Source organism: Larimichthys crocea, chromosome XV, assembly GCF_000972845.2.
Source record: "Larimichthys crocea isolate SSNF chromosome XV, L_crocea_2.0, whole genome shotgun sequence".
Classification (NCBI taxonomy): Eukaryota; Metazoa; Chordata; class Actinopteri; family Sciaenidae; genus Larimichthys; species Larimichthys crocea.
The window spans coordinates 23880950-23908087 of NC_040025.1; the positions used below are offsets into that span (position 1 = coordinate 23880950).

The 27138-nt window shown below is 42.0% G+C and overlaps 1 protein-coding gene and 1 long non-coding RNA gene across 2 annotated transcripts in view; one reads left to right on the forward strand and one right to left on the reverse strand.

The window, feature by feature from the left end:
- Positions 1-993: 993 nt before the first annotated feature.
- LOC113747758 (uncharacterized) lies at positions 994-8916 on the reverse strand. Its single transcript, XR_003463869.1, has 4 exons — positions 8619-8916; positions 8389-8480; positions 4267-4412; positions 994-1307 (listed from the first exon to the last, which is right to left on the reverse strand). It is a non-coding gene; the product is annotated as an uncharacterized LOC113747758 (long non-coding RNA).
- Positions 8917-9133: 217 nt separating this feature from the next.
- Positions 9134-27138, forward strand: part of septin12 (septin 12) — a 59603-nt gene continuing 41598 nt past the window's right edge. Inside the window, exons 1-2 of the mRNA XM_027288283.1 lie at positions 9134-9584; positions 22812-24347. Coding sequence (XP_027144084.1) covers positions 9530-9584; positions 22812-24347 — 1591 coding nt within the window. The 5' untranslated portion in view covers positions 9134-9529. The remainder of the gene's footprint in view (positions 9585-22811; positions 24348-27138) is intronic.

A 27138-nucleotide genomic window follows, 5' to 3' on the forward strand; every position in this document is an offset into this window, starting at 1 on the left:
AGAGGGGCTGCTTTCATCCAGGGTGGGACGTGTCACAAGGGCAAAGTACCTGGATGATCTGCGCTCATCTAACCGATTTTTTAAAACTCTAACTCACCAATTCAGCATTTAAAGCTCTCACTGAAGCGGTGTTTCACAGGTAACATCAGCTTAGTGGATCTCTACAAGTCAGTAACACACAGTAATACATCACCGCTCATATGTGAAGGATTTCAGGTTTTGTCGTGTTGACCTGCAGCAGCTCTTCTTCATGCGGTAATCATCATTTGTCCAGATAATGCATCACCTGCTTACAGTATGTATCTCAAATGTCACTCTGGAAACACATAGCCTCTGGTCTCTCATTTTAGTGACCTGGGTTACATATAGCTCCTGGCATAATTTCCATAAACTGAGAATTCCTTACCTACCTGTACTGATTTGTTCATAAAACTTAAAATATTCATGAACTGGCTTCAACTGGTAGCTGTCTGCCAGTTGTACTATACTTGATGCCGTGCTCTTGTGACAGTCTATTTAGTCTACAGTCTATAAGTCTATTTCCCTGATCAACCTGACCTTACTAAGCTAGATTGAACATTTTGAGGAAGAATGGGGCCACTGATAACTGACATATTAGGTTAGTAACTTTTGTACAATACATTTTAAATGGATTTATGGTCATACGATGTCATGACAGCACTGTGAATTGCAGGAGTGAATTCTAGTTCTGACAGGTCCGGGTGGTGCAAATATTCTGATGGGTGATTTTGATTTTTTTTGGTAGAGCTGGTCCTTAGGGCTTCATCCCTGCATATTTTGAACATAGCCTTTGACATTATTGGTCTTCAAAAACTGGCATTTTAATGTAACTTTACTTCAAAGTGTTTTGAGCAGGGAATGCGTCTTTTTACAGGCCCCTCCAGCTACAGTGGCTCAGCTCTGTTTTACAGTCTTATAAAATTATCTTTACTGTGTGACAAATCAATAACACAGTCTGTAAAATCGGTCATAGTTTCCTTTATTTGAATTAAATGATAGTGATGCGGCTTCCCTGTGGTAAACTTTAGTGTACTACCTCTGCTGTGAGGAGATATACATGCACTGTGGATTACTGACAGCATTCATTTCCTGTCCTTAACCCAGACGCTGCACTCAATTTACAACTAATTCTCAATTGAACTCAGGAGCAGACATTCAACCTCTCCTCTCCATCAGGATAGTGTGACAATAGATGACCTTTGACCTTTCCCCTCAGCTGCCTGTGGGTTTGGCCTGAAGAGACTCTGGTGACAGGTATGTGGTATGTCCTGACCTCTGACCGCTACCTGAAAAGAAGGAAAAGCACAACAACACCAGGTAACACACACACACACACACACACACACACACACACACACACACAAACAATAAATATGAATACACAAATGACACAGGGAAACACATGGCATCAAACACAGTGCAGTGCGGGTGCAGTTGAGTTCTCTGTTGTTGTAGCGCCTCAAACACTTTTCATACCTCATACGGGATATTGTTTGTTTGTGTTTGTGTTCGAGGAAAAAATGGTAGAAGAAGAAATACTAGACGTATATTCAATAACACTGACATGTTTTTATAATGTTAGTGGGTGTTCAGACAGGGACTACCCAGGTGGATTCACGGACTAAACTCTGATACTCTGATAAAGCTGTCATTAATCAGAGAAATGAAAAGTTATTTCCTGATTGTTTCACAGCGGTTACATTCAAATCAAATCAAATCAAATCAATTTTATTTGTATAGCCCAAAGTCACAAAGTACATTTGCCTCAGAGGGCTTTACAATCTGTACAGGGAGTGACACCCTCTGTCCTTAGACCCTCGGTTCGAGTGAGGAAAAACTTGCCCACAAAAAACCTTTAACAGGGAAAAAATGTGGAAGAAACCTCAGGAAGAGCCACAGAGGAGGGATCCCTCTCCCAGGACGGACAGACGTGCAATAGATGTCACGTGTACAGGACAAATCAACACAAACATACTGTACAATTACAATAACTGACAAAATGACAATGAATCACAATGAATGATAAAAATGGTTACAGTAGCAGATATGGTAGTAATAATGACAGTAATAATATATGTAGTGGACGTCATGCAGGATCACAGCAGCAGCCACGATCCACGAGAACCTGCTGGACGACAGAGCACAGAAACTCCGGGGAAGTTTGGTTAGTAGCAGGTTAGTAGCAGCATTCAGCAGGTATAGACACGCCCACAGCAACTACCAGCTCCCCTCACCCCCGTTTGCCATTCAGTGTTTTAGAGTGTGGAGTACCTCCTCAGTGATGAGTGAATAATGCAATGTGATGCAACTATACAGTTTGGCTCTTCCATGGCTCCCTGCACCATCAGGAAATGCGTAGAAGCTGCATCACAGCTACTGCCACCACACAACCAGGGTTAGATAACGTCAAAGTGATGACCAGATCCAAACAATGGGACATTTCTCATGCAGCTGATTCTGCATTTCATCAGGTTCAAATTTGCGACCATCGGCCATGCCCAGCCACTGAGAGTAACTGGGAGTCATGCTTGATTCAACCAAACTGTTCCACCCGCATACCGTTCACAAACTGCCACCTACCTGTCTTGGACTTTAGATATAACCACAAAAATATGACCCGTCTATAAGCACAGACTATAGAAACCACCAGGAAGGCAAATAAGCATCAGCATTTACCTAATGTTTCTTTGAGTGTGCCCATGTACACAGTTTCACATCCCTGGTGTTTCTAGAGCCTGAACTGGGTGTTCCAAGTTCCAGTCGGGTCAAATATGTACACACACTTAGAGTTTGAGAGTTTCCTGGAGGATTACTAGTGTGGGAAATTAATTCAGAGCAACAGCATTTCACTTAAAGGTCAATCCCCCTGGCAAAGTTCACACAGAACTTTGAAGTATTAGTGCTAACACACAGGGTCAGGTAGAGTGTGATAATTAAATTAAATACTGTATATTACTGCCTACACAGTATACTGGTAAATGATAGGTTCCAACGGCCTGCTCAAAAGTAATGCACTCAGATCTCCTTGGGTGGCCTCCAGGAACCCCTTTAGTGTGAAATGATGATTGGTTCATGCTGCACTTTAAAGTCGTTCACGAGGTTCTGATAAGATCCAGCTGAAGGACCCAAAGGGTTTATGAACAATGTATAAAGGTTAATGATGATCCAATTTAAATATACTTCAACATAAATTATTAGCTATTATGTTCAGTGGACAACTGAACAATTAACTGGAGCATTTACAGTACCTTCATGACTGATGAACAGTGTTTTACAAAACTACAATTAAATTCTCAAAAGAACTTTTTTTGGTGCTCCACAAACCTCTTATAAAACGTTGTTGTCTCAAAGTTTTTCCATTCCAAACATTTAGACAGCCAGATGAGACATTTTCATAGTTTGAATACCACAAGCTTAGGGGAAAGGAGATCTTATACATGACTGCAGAGACAGTAATGCAAATTTGTGGTATAAAAACTATAGACAGAAAGTGTAATGAAGTAGATGTACGAGATGGTCCATCTGTATTCTGTCCAATTGAAGCAAGCAAACAGTTTTACATTCTTAAATATTTCGATATCAGTGCTACTAAGCTAATTCAACTTCTACCTTCATCGACTGCTACAACACAAAGACCTGAAACTCACGATATTACCATCGTCGCACACCAAGTAATAGTCACAGTCCATACAGTATGTATGTATGTGTGTGTGTGTGTGTGTGAGTGTGTGTGTGTGTGTGTGGTTAGGAATTTATTATTATCTTTTACAAGCCCCCTGAGCAGCTGTTTATGCACTGTAAAGGTGCTCCAGGTAAGATTCTTATGTCCGAATCCAGCTGTCTAATCATATTAAACCACAGAATGGGTCTATAAGACAGAAGAGTGCCCACAAATCAGCTGCTGAAGACTGGTCTTATTTATTCACTGGAACATGAGAGATCTGGACAAAGGCTGTGCAGTCTAATTCTGAAACAAAATGCTGTTTGAGAGCATCAAGTCTTTACAATCAATTCCTCAAACTGATTCATAAACGGGCATGTGATGAACCCAAAAATGTTATTTGATAAGAATGCAAACATACATCTTTTTAATGTGACGTGTAACATCTGAAGGACTCTAGACCCCATGTTTTTTTTTCTATGCAGACAATTCTTAGTTCCCACACCAAATGGGATACACAGTGCAATCCCAACATCGTCTGGGGCCTCCCCTGGAGGACTCTAAATTGGACGTGTCTGGAATACCTCAAAAGGGAGCATCCAAGAGCCCTCCATCCCAGCTGCATCACTCGTAGCTGTAAACAATCCCAGTATGCGCTGGAGGCACGGGTCGATGAAGACAGGAGAATTACATCATTTTCATCTCTGTCCCTCAGCTGCACTTTGAAATTCTGTCAGAGAAACAGAAACACGAACATCACACAACAGAATGCTGTCAAAGAACAGGTTTGACTCACTGACCTTTCTGGACATATTTAAAATAATACCAGGATGTGAAAAAAGTTTTCGCTATGCTTCATGTATCATATTCCATCACCTCTATGAGCCTTCTATCTAAATTGCTCTGGTATGTGCGCCTTGAATTCTTTGGCTCTGACAGTCCACTGCAGACATCAAGCACTGTGCAAAAAGATTCCTTCAGGCGAGTCAGAGCATGAGTGAACACACACACACTTATACTAAACACTCACATACGTAAATGCACACAAAATGCACTGTCTGGAACTATCGAGTATATCACAGGAAACAGGCCAATTAAGCAGCCTCAGAGAGAGCGAGAGAGAGGGAGAGAGAGAGGAGCCGGACCCATGTGACTAAATTCCCACAGCCACCACACACACACAAAGCCATGTTTACCTGGGCTCTAAAATACACGAGCAAGCAAATTTGTTTCCAGAAATGTAAACCTAGAAAATCTTAAGTCTTTAAAGTTGTATTCAGTTTTGAAATGATTTTATTTTCACACAAAAACACAGACACACACCCACACACACACACATACACACACACACTGGAGGACTGGGGGTTGAGGGGCTCTTATTAGCCCTGTGGCTCTGAACCAGGGAGGATTAATGTCACAGTGGCTTTTCATGATCTGCACAGAGGCTGTGTATCTGTGTGTGTGTGTGTGTGTGTGTGTGTATGTGTGTGTATGTGTGTGTGACTGCCTCAGAAGCGTTGGAAAGCTGCTTTGAGAGTCAGATGCTTTTACACTGAAAGAGGATGAACTATAGCAACAACAGTTACTGCGTCATGTTACTGAGAGAAATTTGATGACTTTATGTGAATTCTATTGACACCAACATCAAACAGGAAGTATTAGTGCAAATAAAAATATCTTAAACAAGGTGCGGCACTAATGATTGTGTTTCTGTGTGTGCCGCATGTAGGCTGGATCCTTGTGTACTGCATGCCATGCCTTGTCTCTCCACAGTCTTACATGTTGATCTTCAGCTGTCAAATAAAGACTAAAAGTCAGAAACAAATCATTCAGCTCTCTCTGAAATAGGCATAAAATCACTGAACGTCTAATTCTGCAACTCATTTTCAAAAGTACGAAAATGCAAACATTCACCCTGAAAGGAAAGTGAAATACAATCTGCACAAATGTTTGACACACACACTCTCTTGCTTAGAGGAATCTAATGTCCAAGCTGGCACCAGGCCATGAACGCCGGTTACAGATTTCTGGATCTTTCCTTCAAGGTAAAACAGGATCTCTGTAGTTTTAACCATGCATACTGGAACGTATGTGGCTATCATGACTTTTTACACAGTCAGTGAATCAGTGAATGGAACACTGCTGACAATGAGCACCTTGACGTGTGCACCTTGCCAACTTTTACTTAAGGCTACATTTTATTTATTATTTGTTTTTATTAAAGGAAGTGATGGTAGAAGAAGTGACATCACACTCACATGGTGTCATGTTCTCCCCGTAAAGCTGTGCAGCTCCTGGGAAGAGGTGACATGAGTGAGTAATGTCAAGTATTCATGTTATTTTTGATTCGTGATAAACTAATTTCTTTCTTCTTGACTGGTGAAAACAGCAAATATGAATATTGTATTTAATCCTGCCATATTATTAATTTCACACTTTATTGGTTAAAGTTAAATAAATTGAATTTCACACATTTATTCTAACTTACTGTGATATTTAGCTAATATGTCACTTCCATTGATGTATAAGAAAGTGGAGACAAAGAAAAATCTACTTCTTCTCCCAGAGACTGTTCGTGTGACAGTCAGCTTTGTTGAGGAGGAAGGAGAAGTCACAGAGGTCACAGAAGCAGACATTAAATCTCATTAAAAGACAGAAGCTGACCTCCAGTCAGAAGAACTTTATCAGTTCTGAAATTCTGAATTACTTACTTACTACTAAGTTTAACTTAACATTTTAAATAATTAAAACTTTGGCGGTATATTTATATACTGTTAGAAGATGAGTTACTTTCTCTAAATACAGTGAAGGACAGAAGGTGTTGATCAGTGTGCTCAGTAAATGTGATGATGTTGTCGCCCGTGGCCGACCAAAGCTTGGATCAAGGGCTGACTTTCAATAGATCGCTCTGCTCTGCTACGTACGCAACCCTGACCCAGAATCAGGTCGTCTGCAAGTGATTTAGCACCAGGTTCTCCACAAATGTGGCCGCGCCCCAGCCCTGTCACGAACGGCTCTACTCACCAACCGAGGCCGGTTATCCAAGGGCCAACCGCTAGAGCTAGTTAGCATACCAGAGTCTTGTTCGTCATCGGAATTAACCAGACAAATCACTACACCAAATAAGAACGGCCATGCACCACCAGCCGAACCTGTGTACCCATTCTTAAGCACCCTCCCCTGGGTTATACATCAATAGCCCCGCTGGCAGGAGTTACATGCCCCTGGTACAGCTGAGGGGGTTTCGTGTCCCTGGTAGACTAGCTGTGGACTTTGCCGTTTTTCCGCCCTCTGCCTGTGCGCACACCACCGCACGGCCGGGGACTCTGGGACCCCACCAACTAAGAACGGCCATGCACCACTACCCACAGAATCAAGAAAGAGCTATCAATCTGTCAATCCTTTCCGTGTCCGGGCCGGGTGAGGTTTCCCGTGTTGAGTTAAATTAAGCCGTAGGCTCCACTCCTGGTGGTGCCCTTCCGTCAATTCCTTTAAAGTTGCAGTTTTGCAACCATACTCCCCCCGGAACCCAAAGACTTTGGTTTCCTGGATGCTGCCTGGCGGATCATGGGAATAACGCTGCCGGATCGCTAGTTGGCATCGTTTATGGTCGGAACTACAACGGTATCTGATCGTCTTCCATTCTTTATTAATGAAAACATTCTTGGCAAATGCTTTTGCTTTCGTCCGTCTTGCGCTGGTCCAAGAATTTCACCTCTAGCGGCACCTCCCCTGGCCAGTCCTATTCCATTATTACTAGCTGCGGTATTCAGGCAACCGGGCCTGCTTTGAACACTCAAATTTTTTCAAAGTAAACGCTTCAGACCCCGCAGGACACTCAGCTAAGAGCATCGAGGGGGCACCGAGAGACAGGGGCTGGGACCGACATAAAAAGGCTTCACCATCGCGGCAGACGTCGCTCAATCCCGAGATCCAACTATGAGCTTTTTAACTGCAGCAACTTTAAGATACGCTATTGGACCTGGAATTACCGCGGCTGCTGGCACCAAAATTGCCCTCCAATTGATCCTTGTTAAAGGATTTAAAGTGTACTCATTTAAATTACAGGGACTCGAAAGAGTCTTGTATTGTTATTTTCCGTCACTATGCACACCGCGGTAGCCGCGGTGTGCATTGGGTGCTGTGGGGGGGTCCCGAAGCCGGGCTTAAGCGTGAGGGCGGAGAAAGGCAGACGGGGCCAGACTCCCACCTCACCATGGGAAAAGGACTTTGAGAAACATCGTGTGCTCTCCGGAGGCCCGCCGCACGAGCCAGTGGGTCCCCGACAACCGACACCCCAACACCCCTGGAGGGGGGGTGGAGGGAGTGGGGGGGACACGCTACCCAGTGATGGGCTCTGTCGTGGGACTGCTGGGGTAGATGGTGTGTCTCAGTCTCGCCACTGGAGCTGTGAGCAGGGAGGAAGTGCGGGAGCAGATCCGCGCTATCCGTCCCGGCCCTGGATGTGTTGGGACCCGCGGGGCCGGAGGATCCTGCCCAAACCGGCTGTCACTGGGGCCAATGAATAATGATGAAGCTCCGCCATACTTTCTTTCTTTTTTTTTCGTCTTTCTCTTCTCACTCCTGTAGTCTCCCAGACATTATAACTCTCGAGCAGGTGAGGAGCCGGGGTAGGGAACCAGAAGACATTTTTTGAAAAATACATTTAATAACATTTTGCATGCATTATTTTTCGTTTTCCTTACCCCTGGTAGAAAGGTTTTCTTCCCTTTTTTAAACTTTCCTATTCGACCCGAAGCCTGGAACTGGCCCGGAACCAGTCGACTGCGGCCAGATCCTGGCGGAAATATTTGAAAAAAATACTTGGTAAGATTTTCTTTTTCTTTTTATTATTTTGCTTTATTTTTCATTTTTTCGTGCCCCTGGTAGACTGACCGGCTCGGTGTACCAGAGACACAAGGTCCGTCTGACCTACCTGTAGGTGTCCTTGGGTCCGTTTTTTTTCTCCCCCTCTGCCTGTCTGGGTGTATGGAGGCATGTCTGCACGTCTCTGCCTGTCTGTCTAAGTGTCTGTAACAATGATTATTACTACTGCTGCTGCCATGCCGGTGCTGCTTCTGCCGCTGTTACTACTGTTACTACTACTACTACTATTGACTCACCAACTAAGTTAACTTCTTGAAATCAGTCAGTCAGTCAGTCACTCGCTCACAGGCAGGCAGGGCCACAGCCAAGATCAAAGCCAAAGAACCATGAACTCATTAGATTCTGTTTCTAAATTCTAAATTCCAAAATATCAAAGCAAAGGAACTATGATGTCATCAGATTCTGGTTCAAAGTTCCAAAAGATCAAAGCAAAGTAAACAAGTTTTACAGAAGATGATTTTATTTTACTGTAAAAGAGAGAGAGAGAGAGAGAGAGAGAGAGAGGCAGGCACGCACGCACGCACACACACACGCACACGCGCACACACACACTCGCACACACGCACGCACGCAGACACACACACACACACACACACAGACACTTCTCGGTCCATCTGACGCCTGTGGCCGGAGGGGAGCTCTGGGGTAGAAAGCGAAGAAAGCAGAATTGGGAGAGACAGCCGGAGGATTTTTTCCAGGTGTTTCATGCGGCTCCGCCCACCAGGCGTCCGCCCCCTGTCCCCCCCGGGTCCAGGCTGCTGGCACTGGAGCGGAGGAGGCTGGGCTACAGACACACCGACACACCGATGCTCCTGGGGTTCACTCGGACACACACGGCACCGAGACGACAGCACGAGCAGAGCCCAGATCAGCGTGGAGCCGTTTGTTCTCGTGGTTTTCAGAGCTGACTTTCTTATCTGACTTGGAGCAGCATCACGGAGCTTTCTGCACGCAGACAGGATGTCGGAACTTTCCGTGAATGACCACCTCGAAGGGATTTTATCAGATTTTGAAGGTATGTAGACTGTAATATTGAATTACTTTACTGCTGCTGTTGTGTTGGCTTGTAGGCCTCATAAAAGCAAATGTGGGGCTGCAGCTTCAGGCTGTTTCACCTCCACTGAGGAGAACAGAGAAGCGCTGTGTGCAGCACGGGAACACTGACTCCAACCTTCTTATTCCTAAACCTATATCAGCAATACACCATTAAAACTCGAGCTGAGACGATATTAGTCCAATGATATATTATTGATCCACAGAAAATAGAGTAAATAATATTGGACAATGGGTCACACTTAAAGACTTCTTCTGACGTTCTAGATCAAACGAATTGACCAATCAATCGATGACAGGTCCCAGAAGAATGGATACTCTATATTACAGAGTCCAGTTCAGTCATCAGTGGGTATCTCCAATCTGGTTTGAACAGTCCTCTAAACATCTCACACATTATCTAAAAGCTAATAAAGTGTTTGGAGATGTTTCTGTGTTCTCAGAATGAACATGTAACCTCAATTTAATCACAAGAAATTGTTTGAATCACTTCTAAATGCCTCGGAGTGAGACAGTGCAAAGACTTCCAGTATAATTATAGATGTAAATCAGCCTGGACAGGTAAGAGAAGCACTAATAACACAGTGTAAGCAAAGCCTTGAAAAGCTTTCTGTGTGTGTGTGTGTGTGTGTGTGTGTGTGTGTGTGTGAGGCGGAGAATAAGTGTGTGGCATCAGCAGACAATAGTATCTTTTAGAAGCAGTAAATTCAGCTCTGTGAATGAGCTGGCTGTGCTTCAAACACTGTCTGTCTCTGTCAGATCTCTCCTGGGCACCTCTGACTCCACTCAGTGAACAAAGTTATAATTTTCCATAAAAGTCTATATTCAGTGTTCCAATAATACAAGAAATGAATGATAATCTAAACATGTAAAGTGCTGAAAGTAAATCAGCTCAAAAACATTTGTATGAATCTGCTCATTCCATTCATTTTACAACATTCTAAAGTTGAAATTTACCTTGTAACTACACATCAAACACTATTTATACGACATATCACAGAACAAGCATTTTAATATGCTAAAGAATAGTGAGTCAGTATCACTGCTCTCTGGTGGACAGACTTAGACACCGTTTTATCAAACATATCTTGGATTCTGTACGGACATTTCCTGTTACTATTGTGAATGATGAATAGATATTCTGGTACTCTGAAATGACAGGTTTACATTGAAGTGACACAGCCCTCTAAGCTGCTCTATAAATGATAACTGACTGAAAACAGTTTTCAAGGGACAGAGAAGTGAATAAATGAATAGATGTGGAGGATTTCCACTCAGTTGCTTTGTAAATGCTCTCCAAAGGGTAAAATGTTGGATCAGAATTTTACCACATTCTGAAAAATGCCATGACCATGATCACTTCTCAATCCATTTCAAAGCTGTACACAGCTCTTTCCAATGCCAACAAGAATAACACTCTATAATTAAAGATAAACGGGAAGGGGAATCTGGGATTGAGATTTCTGAGGAGGCTTGGGACAATATCTGGTCCTTCCAGTGGACCAACATGGACTGGAGAGAACATTGCTGGAAGAACATTATTAGATTTTTCAGGAGTCCGTATCAGGAGAGGTATAAAGGCCATGCTGGAGGCAATGTGGCTCGACTGCTGCTAACCACTACTATATCTTCTGGGATTGTCCCAAGCAAAAAATCTTCTTCCTTAAGCACAGTCTTTAACACTCAAATACCCATGAGCTTTGATGTCATGTACCTGGATCATGTTCTCTCAGTGGCACTGGTAATATTGCTTTGTAATTCTCTCATTTAATTGAGGACTGGTTATTGATGATTATTTCTGTGACAGCAGTAGCAGGGAATCCCCTCCACGGGTTTTGTACATAGCTTTGTATTATCTGTTCTACCTTCTTTTTTGCCAATATGGCCTTAAGAGGAGAACTGTACTCCCACAGATGCTGTTCTAGCTCAAGTCTTACGTAGTTTATATTGCTACAGGATAGTAGGATCTGCAAAGGTCAAACAGAGTCTGGCCCACGATTTGTGACTGTACATTCTTTGGAGCTATAAGCCCTGATGTTGCACTTTTTCTGTACTTAAAACAAAAACTGGAATGGCACTAGTGTTTAGTTCTACTGTTGATGCCATGTGGATGTACTCCTCTGTCCGTTCCAAATAAAGATATAATAAAAAAAAAAAAAAAAAAAAAAAATGCTCTCCAAAGGGAACACCTTCTTAAAAGCGTGGTCTAATGTTACAGTGTGGACATGGGGAATACCTGACATCTGATCTGATTGTCGTGATAAACCTCTGACAAACATAGACGTGTACTTCCACTCGCCCAGCGCTGTTTCAGAGTGAGCTTCCTGTCAGCTCTGTCTCTGTCAACACTTATTTAGACTTTCTGCATAATCCATCACAAGATCCAGCTGCTGTCAGTGATTTTCAACTGATTTTTCCCTGAGTGCTTTGAAACAAAAATGAAAAAAAAGCATGCTGTAAACAAAATGAAAAGGAGCTTTAATAACTATGAGTGTATGAGAGAGTGAGAGATACAGAGGGAATGTCAGAATGAACAGACTTTGTTCTTCCTCAGGGACATCCATCATGTCCTAGGACTCTGCGGGGACATTACAACAAAAGCTGCCCTCTCTCCTTTCATTCTTACTTTCTTTCTACATTCCTGTGTTTGGACAGGTGTTGATCTGTGCCTCTAAACAAATTAGTGTAGCCTTCAGCCATAGACCACCACTGTAGCTGCTTTTGCACAACTGTAGCCTATTTGAGTTCAGAATCAGAATCAGAATCAGAAATCAGAAATACTTTATTAATCCCAGCAGGGAAATTGTTTAAAGATATTCATTCTCAGTCATAGAACAATGCAGAGCTGAAGAAATCAATCAGGAACAAAAACAAAACAGACCAATGAATAAATGTTTTGAAGTTGCTACCATATCTCCATTACAGTTTATAGTTAGTTGATGATTTGCTGCTGCTGTGCATCTGTGTCTCTCTATCTCTATCACAGGTTCCACTGCTACTGTAATCATTTTATCATTCATTGTGATTTATTGTCATTTTATCAGTCATTGTAATTCATTGTCATTTTATCAGTCATTGTAATTCATTGTCATTTTGTCAGTCATTGTAATTCATTGTAATTTTATCATTCATTGTAATTGTACAATATGTTTGTGCTGATTTGTCCTGTACACGTGACATCCATTGCACGTCTGTCCGTCCTGGGAGAGGGATCCCTCCTCTGTGGCTCTTCCTGAGGTTTCTTCCACCTTTTTTCCCTGTTAAAGGTTTTTTGTGGGCAAGTTTTTTCTCACTGGAACCGAGGGTCTAAGGACAGAGGGTGTCACTCCCTGTACAGATTGTAAAGCCTCAGAGGAAAATGTACTTTGTGACTTTGGGCTATACAAATAAAATCAGATTTGATTTGAAGTCTCCATGAAGTCAAATTGACGTTTAAATCAGTAAGAAGGAGCGCTACCACATTCATTTATTCGGGGGCGGCAGTACCTCAGTCCATAGGGACTTGGCTTGGGAACCGGAGGGTGGCTGGTTTAAGTCTAATATGGACAAAAGTATGGAAGGTGGACTGGTAGCTGGAAAGGTGCCAGTTCATCTCCTGAGCACTGCCGAGGTGCCCTTGAGCAAGATGCTGAACCCCCCCCAACTGCTTTATTCCAACAGCAGACTCTTTAACACTGCATGACTTCATGACTTTCTTTCATATATTTCTTACTTGTGAGTAGTGTCTTCAACAACACAGTCATGTTTTCAGTATTTTCAGCTATTCTTCATGTTTTTTTAGAGTTTGTCATTTCCTGATAAACCATAAAAACTTGTTGATGATGTCATCCTGCACTTGGGGTGTACCAATTTTACATTTAATGAAATTCTTTCTTCTGCCGCTGCCAAAGCAGAGTGCTTCCTGTTTTATACAGTCTATACTACATGCATGCTTGCTAAAGTAGCTAACTGCTAATTAACTGCTGCTAACTGAATCTGCCATCAGCAGGCAGACTAGACTGGGTCTGAACACAGCCTTTCCTAATGGAAAGATTTTTTAAGCAATGAACCGCTAACTTTTGTTAGCTCGGTCAGCCGGGTAGCTAATTGAACTGACTCAGCCTCTGGATGCCAGGAGTCAAGCCTGGAAAGAAAACCCCCTCGGTAGGCTGCTGTAATAGACTGGACCCCTCTGGTTTTGGAAGTTGTTCAGTCCCAGGTCTGACTGTGTTCAATGGAATATAGACACTGACACTGATCATAGCACTGCGTGCAGTGCATAGTGTTGCATTGTATCACCTCACTTACCGTTTAATGTAGACACTGAGAATCAAACATACAGGATCAACTCTGAGAACTTTTTGTTCCTCTGTGGCACTGACCCAGTTCACTCCATCCTTAACAAACACAGATGTTCCATGCTCATCTGTGTTTGACATGTTGTTATCCCCTCTCTTAAAAAATGATCCTGTGTAGGGGGCAGTGAACCTGATTCCTCACACAGGACGTTGGTCAGGGCTGAGAGCTCCAGTGGTCGAAGATCATCAGATGTTACGGCTATAAATTTGATTAGGAAACAGGGCAGCAATTGTTGATGCTGGGCTGTGCAGCTGTGGAATGCTTGGCGAAAGATTGTGCCTCATCTTCAACGCCCACTTCTGTTTTAATCAGATGGATAGAAGCCACTATCTAAAGGCATGTGATTAAGGAACATGGCTAAAAATGAGTTTAGTGACTTTACACTCAGAGCAGAAGAGAAGGTTTGTTCCACACTGTGGAGTGAACCATGAAATAATACTGGTATTCAAAACATCCAATAGATGTCATTTGGGGTTTTGCAGAATTATTCAACATAAAAGTTCTCTTTGAAGAACAGATAAGACTATGCACCTATGCACATCGAGTCAGTCAGAGCCTTGAATTTCACATCTGTATGGGATGGTTCATGTGTCAGTTCATACAAGGTTAGTTTAAAGAGGAGAGACAAAGCCACATGATGTGACCAATGTATGTTACACTTAACCATCTCTTCTATCCATTAACATGCAGGTATTTGCTCTGTTGACATAGTCCTACAACATACTACCACAGACAGGAATAGCACTAAATGACTTAAGTGTGATGATCCATTCGTCCGAAGTCTGGAGTCAATTTGTGATTCCATCTTTAAATGTAAGGACAATGTAAGGACAAACTTAGAGGAGGTCAGAGGGGCTAAGAGCTGCACCTCCCAGCCCTGTCACATCCTGGTACTGCACTCTATAGGGCACGAACCCTGCAAAGATCAGAGAGGGTCCCATGACTTAATGACCCAGTGACCATGCACACACACACACACACACACACACACACACACACACACACAGCCCATTGTCTTTGCTCATGATAAGTGGTACTATGTCAACAAGTCTAGGTTGAAGCCTGGCCTGTGTATGGTCAACGTGCTTTTGAGGACGTCATTTTGGTGCCCTTCATTTTGAAACATCAACAGCCAATGGTGTCACTCCAACACTCGACTGACCAATGGTGTAACTTCTTTTTTTCTTTTGCATGTATGGGGCCGGCCCGCTGCGGTTCAGTCAAAAACAAAGTATATGTCCCCCTCTGACATTCCAGCCTGCATTAACGCAGTGGAGCACAACGGCCCAGGAAACAGCAGCAGTGTGTGTGTTCTGTCTCATGGTACACACCAGAGTTCTGTCGTAAATACAAAATGAAGTAATAGTGAGATATTTAATGCACATTAAAGTACATAAACTTGCAAGTTGCACACACACTTTCTCCTGATCTCTACAAAGCATTTCCACATTGTCAGCCTCACACACACACACACTCCTACTCATACAGGTAGCACATGATGTGGCTCGCTGCCAAGCCATTCTTCCATAATTGATTAGAATTTGGCAGGACACCAGAGCAGACTCTCTTGTAGTCAGACGTGCCTGGAGTTGTCAGGCCCCTGAGACACACTGAATCAGTTCAAATGAACCAATGAGAGAACAGAGATAAAAACCATTACTGCAGGGAAAGTATGAGGACTGAAAACAGCCACCTCAAATAAAATAAACTCAAATAAACTGAAGTCATTAAAAAACTTTTATAATTGCTTCTTAGCACACCTGTATCCCTTGGCAGAGCAGTTATTTGTGCAGACATGTATGATTTCAAAGATTCACAGAGTACACCCATTTGATGCTACTTAAGAAAAAATGGTCGCCATTGTTGATTGGTGATAATTCTGAAAATGTAAATCAGTTGAATATCTGTACAGCAGTTATGGGGCTAAATGGACATTTCATTAGCATGAGCTGATAAGCTGCCTGACCTATTGCACCTATGTATCATCCATTTAGCAAGTTAGCTAGTGCTACCATCAGTCCTTGGAAGGAAAAGCTTAAAATTAAAATCAAGAAGCGGGAAAAAAAAAAAAAAGAAGAAGCCATAAAGTCATTTTAAATGCTGCTGTGCTGACATGTAGATCAACATATAATGTTAATCTAACAATATGGAATACTATGGATGTGTAGGTTAGTTTCACTCTGCTTTATTATGTATGCAAAGCTGACAGAGGGAATGAGTGCAGTATTCCTGTTTGCTGTCAATCATCTAAATCTCCACCTAGATATGCCCTAAAGGAACGATTGTGCATGAATGTCTCCACACAGTGAGAGGTATTTGAGGGACTTAACTCATGATTGACGCTCTAAGAGTTTGACAACTAGATTCAACAATACCTGAAAACATCCAGATCAAAGATGGCAGCAGCTATAGCTCAGAATGTTTTGAAGACAAACGTGAAGGATCCAGGACTAAAATGAGACTCCATGTTTACTGAAGGAATTTGTTTAATGACTGTAATGTTACTGATTCAAATCTACGTGTTCTTTATGGACTTAAAGTAAATGGTGTCAGAATAGCAGCTGATCACATGCTCGGCCCTGACAGATGTCATCATCATCTCACTGAAAGCTGTCTGCAGCCTAATACGTTAAGAGGAACATTTTCTTTGAGATGACATGTTGTCATTGAGTTTGCACAAAAGTAATTTGTTACTTATTTGTGCTATTGATGTTCACTGTGTTGATGTGGAGGTTTGACAACTAGCATGACAGGAGACCATGAGGGTTCATTGTTAATTCAACATCTGTCTGTAACTCTAAGTAACTAACAAACTAAGCTGTAAGCTGTAAACAGAAATGAAGCCGTTAAATGTTAGACACACTGTCTCTTTAATAGACTCCAGCTTCTGTCTAATATTTTTCAGGCAACAGGTGCTTGTGTGTGTGTGTGTGTGTGTGTGTGTGTGTGTGTGTGTGTGTGTGTGTGTGTGTGTGTGTGTGTGTGTGTGTGTTTATGAGTCCTCAGGCACTGTGTTATTTTCAGTGTTACAACATTACAAACGTCTGCTTGGAATGTGTCTTCCAGATGTGCTTTTAGTAAGTGGAAGTTGTTTTAATGTGTTTGGTCATTTGTGTGTGTGTGTGTGTGTGTGTGTGTGTGTGTGTGTGTGTGTGTGTGTGTGTGTGTGTGTGTGTGTGAGAGAGAGAAATAATGACTGTACCATTTTGTGGCTGCAAAGTGTGGCTGCAGTTGGTCGCAATATACATTTTACTTTGCATAACTTTTTGTACATTACGTGTATGTGTGTTCACTGTGTGTTCACGGTGTGTTCACATGTGTCAATGTACATGCTGTCTTGTCTGTCAGAGAGTTCTACCTGTATGGAATGTGCAGACGAGGGGGGTTGAATGGTGGACATGCCCAGACTCAGAATCCCCCTGTAGCGTGTCCACATCCCTCCCGTCCTCCCAGTGCTCACTGCCCCCCCTGCCCCCCTCTATCAGTGATGAAAGAGTTCATTCTCATTGGTCAAAGCAAACAGCTCAGGTGTGTTAATGTTGTATTTCTGCTGTACCAGGTCAGGTTATTTAACCAAAAAGCTTTCCATGGTTAGTAAGGTTAGTGAAGTGATTCTGCTGGTCTTGTTGGTTAGTTCTGGATATCTGTGCTCCTTTAATGTTAGCTTGTCTTTGGGTAATGGGTTACAAAGCTTTCTTTACATTGCATTTAGCAGACGCTTTTATCCAAAGCGACTTACAGAGGAGGACATAACAAACAGCTTCTTCTTCTCTCATACAAAGTTAATTATTACATTCAATCTATGCTCTTTTTTTGAAGATGAACTATTAGATGTCTAGTGTGTGTGTGTGTGTGTGTGTGTGTTTCTCTGTTTTAGTGTGTGTCCTGTACATTGTCCAGGCGCGGAAGTTGACAACCTGCTAAACTCGATTCTTGGCATTTGTCAGTTGATTCAGAATAATATGAAATCTTACGTGAAGAGATTTTGGTTCCCCACAGCTACTACAACATAAATGTATATACTGTGTCGGACATGAATGAATGTGTTTTACAGAGCTGGGGTGACAGCTACAATGACAGACAGAAGACACTGACTGAGAAGATTGACTCAGATATCATGAATTATGGAGGAATCGACAGATGCAACAGAGACCATGCGATGCTGCACTGGTAAAACTGGGAGATTGAATGAAATCAAACAAACGGTTGTTGTAACAAAATCAGAAAGGTTTCAGAGCTCTGTAGGTTCTGATTAATGGATATTAAAGGAATGTTCTAACTTTGGGTGAAAAAAAAAATGTTGTTATCACCCTAGATAACCTGATCTGTGAATTCCAGAGTAAGTGTTCTCACATGTGATCACTTGCAACTGTGAAATATTCTACTAGGATCCTATCTGTTCATATTTGGTTGGAAATAGTCCAAATATCTGATGTTTGTGTTCTCGCTATAACTAATCCTCACTGTGCTTTACTGCCACAGTATTATCTTTTATTGTTCAGGAACAGTGTTACTCATAGTTTTATCATTCCATATGTTTTTAGCATTCAACTTCAACCCTTTATAAAAACGTCACAGGAAGTGTGCAATGTGCAATAAATATAAGATTAGAAAGAATTTATCTCGTATTTTATAATGTATTAAGAACATTTGGTGTTAATAACACACACACACACACACACACACACACACACACACACACAGCATCGGTTTCTTCTTGGAAGGAACGTGATCCCGACCAGCTGAACTGGAGGCCAGTTGTTCCATGTTTTCCTTCTTCTGGGGTTCTGGCACTTCGCCAAAATCTGCAACAACTGCGCCTCTTCACTTATTCGTGGAGTGTTTACAGACTTCAGAGCGAGAGGACACATTAGCTCCTTTCAGACATGCACTTCATTACGTATATTAGATTAGAAATTCTGTATGCCAGTGTTATTGCCTGAGTCACTTTTATGTAAAAGTCACAAACGCAGTATGATGAGGACGGACCTGAAACTTTACCGTAACCTTTCCAACACGGCACAATGAGAGGTTCAGTGTGTGTGTGTGTGTGTGTGTGTGTGTGTGTGTGTGTGTGTGTGTGTGTGTGTGTGTGTGTGTGTGTGTGTGATTCTGAAACACTGTGAATGAGTCATTTCAGATCAGTTTAGAAAAATGCGACCAGAGAGAAGAGGTTGAATTAAAGCCTTGTTAATCAGCTCTGTGCTTTCTCCCTTCAGCATTCATCCCTGGTGACTGCATGGATGATATAATGAACATGAATTTTGCCTGTCAGGTAATAGGAATTCAATATGAATCCTAACTTTTTTTGAATTATCTGCTTGTGCAGCATCAGATTTGGTAAATCCTGCAGCAGAATTCTCTAGTTGATAATAAAATTAACCGGGAGATTGATTGAGGTTCACTGTGAGAGGCACAGGAGCTCATGACGGTCATGAGTGCTTAAAAGCCTGTGGCATAACTTTTTCATTTACTGCTGTTCTGCAGACATCAGCTGCTAAATAGAGAATTCTATCAGTAGGTTGGTCACCATGCATGCTATCCATACTGTAATATTGATATATTACACTCTGATGAGTGCAGCAATTGTTAACATTAAACACCAGTGCTTCACCAGTGTTACCAGATTGCATCCTGCAGGAAAGAGAACTCTGCATATTTACAGTAAATATTCTCTATTTATGGTACTTATATCAACCATTGTTGCTTTAGGGTTCACAGACCAACCAGACCCCGGACACCATTTTTAAGCCTGCAGCAGTCAAACATAGAATGTTTGGTATTGGAGCAGTTTTCAAAATTAAATTCCACTACACTGACTTAGAGCCTCATAGACATAAAATAAAGCAAAAAAGAAAAGAAAAGAAAGAAACATGCTTAACCATTGTTTCTCTGATATGCAGTTAGGTTCATATATTATTGTTATTTTGCAGCAGTTCAATTGATAATTTCTTTAATCATAAAGCTTGATACTGACGTTTAACCAGCTGAGTTTGGTAAACTCACACATGCAGCAGAATGGAGGAAGCTGAAGTACACAGCAGGAGAATGGGCACATGCAAGATGTTTATACAGGAAACAAGCCATCATCACATGCACTGACACACACACACCTCTGTCAATATGTGTGTGTGTGAGAGAGAGAGAGAGAGAGAGAGAGAGAGAGAGAGTTTGAGCATCTCTCTTTATCAGAATGAGAAGGCATTGTGTAAGAAGAGAGAATTAGAGACTGCACAACTGCAAGAATATAGGGAGTCAAGCCAAATGTAGACGGCACACACACTCACACACACACTCTCTCTCTTTCTCACACACACACTCACACACACACACACACACGCACACACACATACACACACAGAACAGAGCAGAGACGGGGTGCACCACTACCACCGTAATTATTTCCCAGCGTTTGACAGGGTGCCAGCAATTACCTGATACCAGGACTCCTTATCTTTTGTATGGAGGGCAGGTTCACACTTGTAGCCTCAACGAACCCAGCCAAGCCACACACACTCTCTCTCACAAATCCCCCTCCCTAAGCCTGTAGCCTGGAGCTTACAGAGGCTGTGAGCCATTAGCTGCTCAGGTCGTCACTGAAACAAGTTAGGTGTGTCATGGTGGCTTAGCTGATTAATTCATTCTTACTTTACTGTCAAAAACTGTCCATCACAGTTTTCCAGCACCCTAGGCTTCAGATTTATCCAATCAAAAATGCATTTACCTATCTCATCATTAGAGCTGAAACAAACTGCTCAGCCTCTCAACCTGCTCAAATGAGCATGTCATGTATTTGTGGGTGTGTTAGTGCCACCAAATGTCCATCTTAACTTCTCCAGGGTCACCTCAGACTGTCCCATAATCTAAAAAACAAACAAATTCAGCAACTTTGAAATCTAAGAAGTGCCAGAATAATGTCAAATGATATCCAGAAATGCTTTTTTTTTTTTGCTTTTTATTAAATTAACCCGGCCTGTTTTTCTGTTTTCTCTGTTTCTGACTTGAGACCTCGGTTAGTTTCACTGTTTTCTAAACAGCTTTACTCAATTCATTCCTAATCTGTGATATTAAAAAAGGGTTAATGTACCTCTGTAAACAAAGACGCTCCAGTAAGGTTAGCATTAACAATGGCGCTCAACGCTCGCTGAATACTTTGTGTATGTGTCACTGAGAGGTCATTGGTCTGGTCATGCAACACATAGACACCGTGTTTGAGTCTAAATGACATCAGGAGTCCTGTAATTACACCTAAGGTCTCTAAGCTGAGCAGTATGGATGCACACACTCACTCTCGCCTCAACTTAACAACTGTGAAGGCTCTGACTTGTATGTGTTGCAGTCCTTCTCGCAGAGGAGGTTTTATTTTTGTAGCTCTGGCCTTCGGTTCTCTCAGTTAACATTTCTATCTCATCAACTAAATCTGAGTTCTTTATAACACAGCAGGCAGTATAGAATACTCTATTAAAAATAAACAGTTGAACAGCTTGTAAAACAGCCATAAAAGTGGATATTTTATATTATAAGTATCATAACTATTCATTTTGATTCCACAGATGTACTAATGATGGAGAGAAGTAATTGTGTTCTTACAGCTTTTAGTAACATTATTAGTTATTTTAATTTCCATAGTTTTGCAGCCATAACTTTGATAGTAACTATTTGAATTTCCTCAGAAAATCCTGGAATGAATAAACAAAGTGTTGTATTGTGTAATAGATATAATAAACTTTAAAAAAGTGACATGATGATAAAACCAAATATCTTTAAAATATGCAGCTTTAAAATAAAGAACAGTTGTGATGAATTGGTATCAGTTGATGCAGATTTGGTGAGATGCTGCAGGTAGCAGCTGTGGATGACTCTGGACGACATATCAGCTTTCACTTTGGAACTATAATTATACACCCCTCCTCCTGCGATCCACCCACTCACTTCTTCTCATGGTGTGTCACATTGCAGTGGTTGTCTTTTTTTCTTTCAACAGAGGAAGGGGTCATTGTTTCCAAACAAAGGGAAGTCGCTAAGATCATTCAGGACCCAGAAACCAAGAGAGAGATTCAATATGACCTTTTGAGCAGAAACATGGGTACATTCACATACTGTGAAGAGTATATGTCCACACATGGCATTCATTACACTGTGTCACGTGTCATCCTGGCTTTAGTTTTATAAACGTTAAACACTCTGGATACTGTGGTTGTGAATTAGTAGAGTGGCTAACCAAACCTGATCTCTGTGTGCTTTTATATTTTCATTTAATTTTCTTTTTCATAGTAGATAAAAACAATTAAGAAAAATAATGGATGACCAGACTCACAATGCAGGCCTGTAATTTATTACAACTAGTACGATCTAGTTGTCAGTTCTATCAGTAGTAATAACGTTACACTCACCACATTTTTTATGCAGTGATTTAGGAACATGGTTACAACACTAAAAGTAGATCCAGTGTCAAGAAACATAATTGATCAGATGCTCAGACAGGTTGGACACAAACCCTCAGTTTAGTTCAAATTATCTGGAAAAGTGAAAAAGAAGACACATGATAAAATCATTACCCATTACCCTGTTTAGAACAGTTTACAGACCACGTACCACCATCAAGTGGAACAAGTGTCATCATTTGACCACCATCTTCCTCAATGATGTCAGATGTCTGTTGATTTGAGAGTCCATGCTGCCGTGTGTTCAATGTGAGCAGGAAATTGTAGCTACAGGTTAACAGGGGATGTGTTAACTTCATATGTAGTAGACACTGGAGCACTTTGGATGTCACTTATCTATCACTCTATGACAAACAAATATACACATATTCATTAATAATACATATATTTTTTCTTACAATCTACAGCATTGAAGAGATCCTTCGACATTGAAGATGTGGACGACATACCATCCTTCTCCACAGCTTCTTCTGTCTCCACCCCTGTTTCTCCTACTTCCCCCCATTTCTTCCTCAACCACAATAAAGCCAGTGAGGGGCAGGGAGGAGTTGGTCAGTCCCCTACATTAGCCTTTAACAACAACAACAACAGCCTGGGCCCTACAGCCCACCACTCCCGCATCAGCCAGAGTCCCAATCCCAGCCCAGTGCTTAAGTCCCGTAATGTTGTCAGCAGTCTCTCCTTCAATCGAGGAACCATGAACAAGCCGGCCTTTCACAACAACGGCTCGTCCGTAACCAGAGCTGCATCCTTTCAGAGCAGGTTAAACCCGAATGGTTACTCCATGTTGACTGGACCAGGCAGTGACAACGACAGCCTTCACAGCTCCACATCCAGCCTGGATTACTCTGGAGGTGGTGCCCTCACCCTGGGGTCATATTCCAGTCCTTCACCTCAAGGTGAGTACCACCGAACCCAGCCCCAGTTCCCTCAACAGCACCTAGAGGGAAGTGCCAACTTGGGAAGAAACCCCAACCTAAAGAAGTTCTCCTCCCATGGAAGTGTTTTCCACTCTGAGATGGACCAAGGTCCAGGGATGATGCTGGGTGTTCCAGAGCCTCGGGGAGTGAACCATGGCTCCATGCCCAGCCTAGACCTCCAAATTCGTGATGGTGGAGGAGGAATGGTGAGTATTCAAAGGGGTGGAGGCAGCATGTCCCCAGGGCTGAGGTATGCCAATGCTAATGCCAACTGGAATGGTCGTCTTCATAACACCACTTCCTTTGGGGAGGGGGGCTACTGTGGCTTCAAAAACCACTGCCAGCAGCAAGGGTCCCAAATTCTCAAAGCTCCGCACCCCAAGGCCAAAGAGACTCCACGTCTAAACAAATTTCCCTTGGATTTGGACAGTTTGGTAAGCAACAGCTCAGCCACTTCTCCCTTCAAGGCTCAAGGACGATCCATGAGCCCCAACCCTCCCAAGCCTCCCCCAAGGAGCACAGGAGAATTTCAACACCACACCAACCCACCATCCACCTCAGCCAGCCCTTCAGCCTCTCTCAGCAGCCTTGACAGTTATTCTGACACCCCACCCCTCTCCCTGCACCATCCCTTTTTGCCTTTCTCCCCATGTTCTCCAACTTCCTCACAGGGCTCCATTCCTGTCCCAGAGATGAGTTACTCCCCAGTACCCCTTTCTACAGCCCAGAGCCCCCAGATGGAGATTTCCCCTGTGTCCCAAATTGTTGAGGTTGTCCCCAATCTGCCTAGCCCACGCAACCCCTCCAGCTCCAGAGCCATTCAGTCTTTGGAGGATGGCGCTGGTGAAGCCAGAGATAGTGTTGGCTCAATCTTACAGAGGATCGCTTCCTTCACCCGGCATGACGCCATCCCAACAGTTGTGACCCAGCCCCCTACAGTCCAAAGAAATGGTGGGTTGTCTTCTACACTTGGATGTCCTGAGACCACACCCAGATGGAAACAGGAGAAGAAGAAACAGGAAGGTAAGATGGTTTTTGTAGTACTGTGTGTGTGTGTGTGTGTGTGTGTGTGTGTGTGTGTGTGTGTCTCTGTTTATTAGCATGAAGAAGAAACTAGGGTGGCTGAGAAACACACAAAAAACAGAATGCCCTATTTAAAGCCAGTGTTTGGTTTGTCCGTTCTGGGCTACTGCAATGCAGAGATGTATAAAGTACTGGAGTAAAAGAGTGGCGTAGAAGTACAAGTGCTATTTCAAAAAACTGACTTGAGTAGAAGTTGAAGTGTTCTTTAAACACCATACTTAAGTGAAAGTACTCAAGTATTCAAAATGTTTTGTACTCAAGTGCTGAAAATAAAAGTACAAGTACTGTTGTTTATATTATTTCAAATATTTATTAAGGCACAACTTCTAATGTTACAGTGTTACAATGTTCATGGTAGAGTTCTGTGATTTCCCATGGTCTGTGAATGCGTCTGAATGAATGCGAGAGCAAGGGGGCGGGGGAGCAGGTGAGAGAGTGCGCGCCTGGGTGCGTCAGGTGTATGACGTACAGCGCGCAAGCGAGGTTGATGTGAGACCGGGACTGTTCTGTTGGTTTTTGGGCTGGACACTAACGAGTAACGATTCAGCACATGAAAAATGGATCGGAGTAAAAGTATTAAATTCATCAAAAATATGTAGTGCAGTAAAAGTGGAAGTTGGGGAAAAAAAATAATACTCCAAAAAAGTACAGATACTGCATTTTAGTACTTAAGTACAGTACTTAAGTGGTTCCACTTCATTATTATACATCTCTGCTGCAATGGTGGTTCAACATGGCAGACTCTGGAAAGAGTAGTTATAAAAGGTAACAAAAACTGTTTCTATTTTGAGGCAATTATACACTATTATCAAACAATAGATACATGCATATTATTATATTCCAGTTCTGCCATATTATGTAAATAGAGCCCTCTAAAATCACACACTGGACCTTTAAATAAACAGGTTACTGTTGACGTCCTGCTGTAATCTTTCTTTCACATCAATAAATCAAAACCTGGAAATATTACCTGCACAATATAAAATTTACACAATAAAATGTCATATTTATATAGAACTAACTTATAACAGTGAATGTGTTTAGAAGGAAATGTAATGCTCTGCGTTGTGAGAAATGTTATTAATTAACATACTGTATGTGGCAACTTGCAAAAAGTTTGATACTAAATGTATCAGTAAACTTTTCACTGACAATATTTATCTGCTGATACTGTGGCACCTGGTAGTAGATTGAGCATTATGTTCCTCCTGGCACATCAGGAGTTTCTTTTTTCTTTCTGGTTGGTTGGTAGTGGGCTTATTGTAGTCGGCCAAGTGTGATAAGGCTTGTGATGAGGGAAAGTGATAGGTGTCATTCTGCCACTCTTTCCCAGTACCATACGTATTGAGTATTATTGAACGGTACCCAGCCCTACACCTCTGTACTTGATTGTCCGGTGTTTATTGTATACACATTATGTTATGATGCATTGCTGATATCAAATGCTGCAAATAGGAAGGACATTCTCCGTCCTGAGATGAAACAGGAAGAGCTGTTGGTGCCCGGAAACTCAGAGACAGAGCTTTGAAAAGTTTGGCGCAGCAAAACATGGAAAACATATGTCACAACACACACAATAGCTTGTAACACAATCCTAGGTTCCATTTTGTGTGCTAGTCTGTGTATGTGTGTGTGTACGTGTGTTTAGCAAATGATGAACACCTGTGTGTTTTTATGTCAGTGTAGAAAGACAGGTCAAGGTTAGCAGATGAACCTACAGACACACCCATTGTGTGGTTTCCTGTTGTACTGAGCTTCATCACACACACGCACACACAAATACAATCACGCAGTGATGAAATGTAACTAACTACATTTACTCAAGTACTGTACTTAGAATTTTCATTTTATGCCACTTCATGCTTCATACTCCACTCCATCTACATCTACATCTACAGCTACATCTCCAGGTCACATCTATACTTTTTACTCCACATTCATCTGACACCTTTAGTTATTAGTTCATTTTCAGATTACAATTTCTCATACCCTTCATGTCCAGTGAAAGCATGTATCTCCAAATTGCTGAACTGTGTTCCTTCATGGTTTCATACTTCTTAAAGGTCCAGTGTGTCAGATTTAGGGGGCTATATTTACAGAATATGGCAGAAATGGAATAAAATATTCAGAACTGTGTTTTCATTAGTGTATAATCACTTGAAAATAAGAGTCATTTTGTTTTTGAGCCTTGACGCCGCTGGTCCGCTATGTCAGACTTGTTTCTACAGCAGCCTAAAACAGACAAACCAAACACTGGCTCTAGATAGTTCCACTGTTGAAACATGTTCGAAACAGTGGTCTCCATGGAAGAGGACCTCTGTAGAACAGCTCAGGTAACAAAAACATAATGATTCTTATTTTCAGCTGATTACACACAAATAGAAACAGAGTTATGAATATTATATTTCATTTCTGTCCTAAATCTAACACAATGAACCTTCAAGTAGGGTTTGTTTTTAAAGCTTGTCTGACATTTTTAACAGGGTTTTTTAAAGCTATTTTTAGTCTACCTCCTTCCAGATGGCCTTTGTCTCCTGTTTCCTCTGATAACAAAGTCAACCATTCTGTGTGTCAGCATCACATTTACACAATACATGTTACAGTAAATACCTCTCTATCAAGTATCAAGCTCCAAAACCAGATATATGGAAAAAAGAAAGTCCACCCTATTCATTAGCACATCTGTTGTTGGAGACAAGAGAGGTGAAAGGAGAATCAGGATTATACAGTA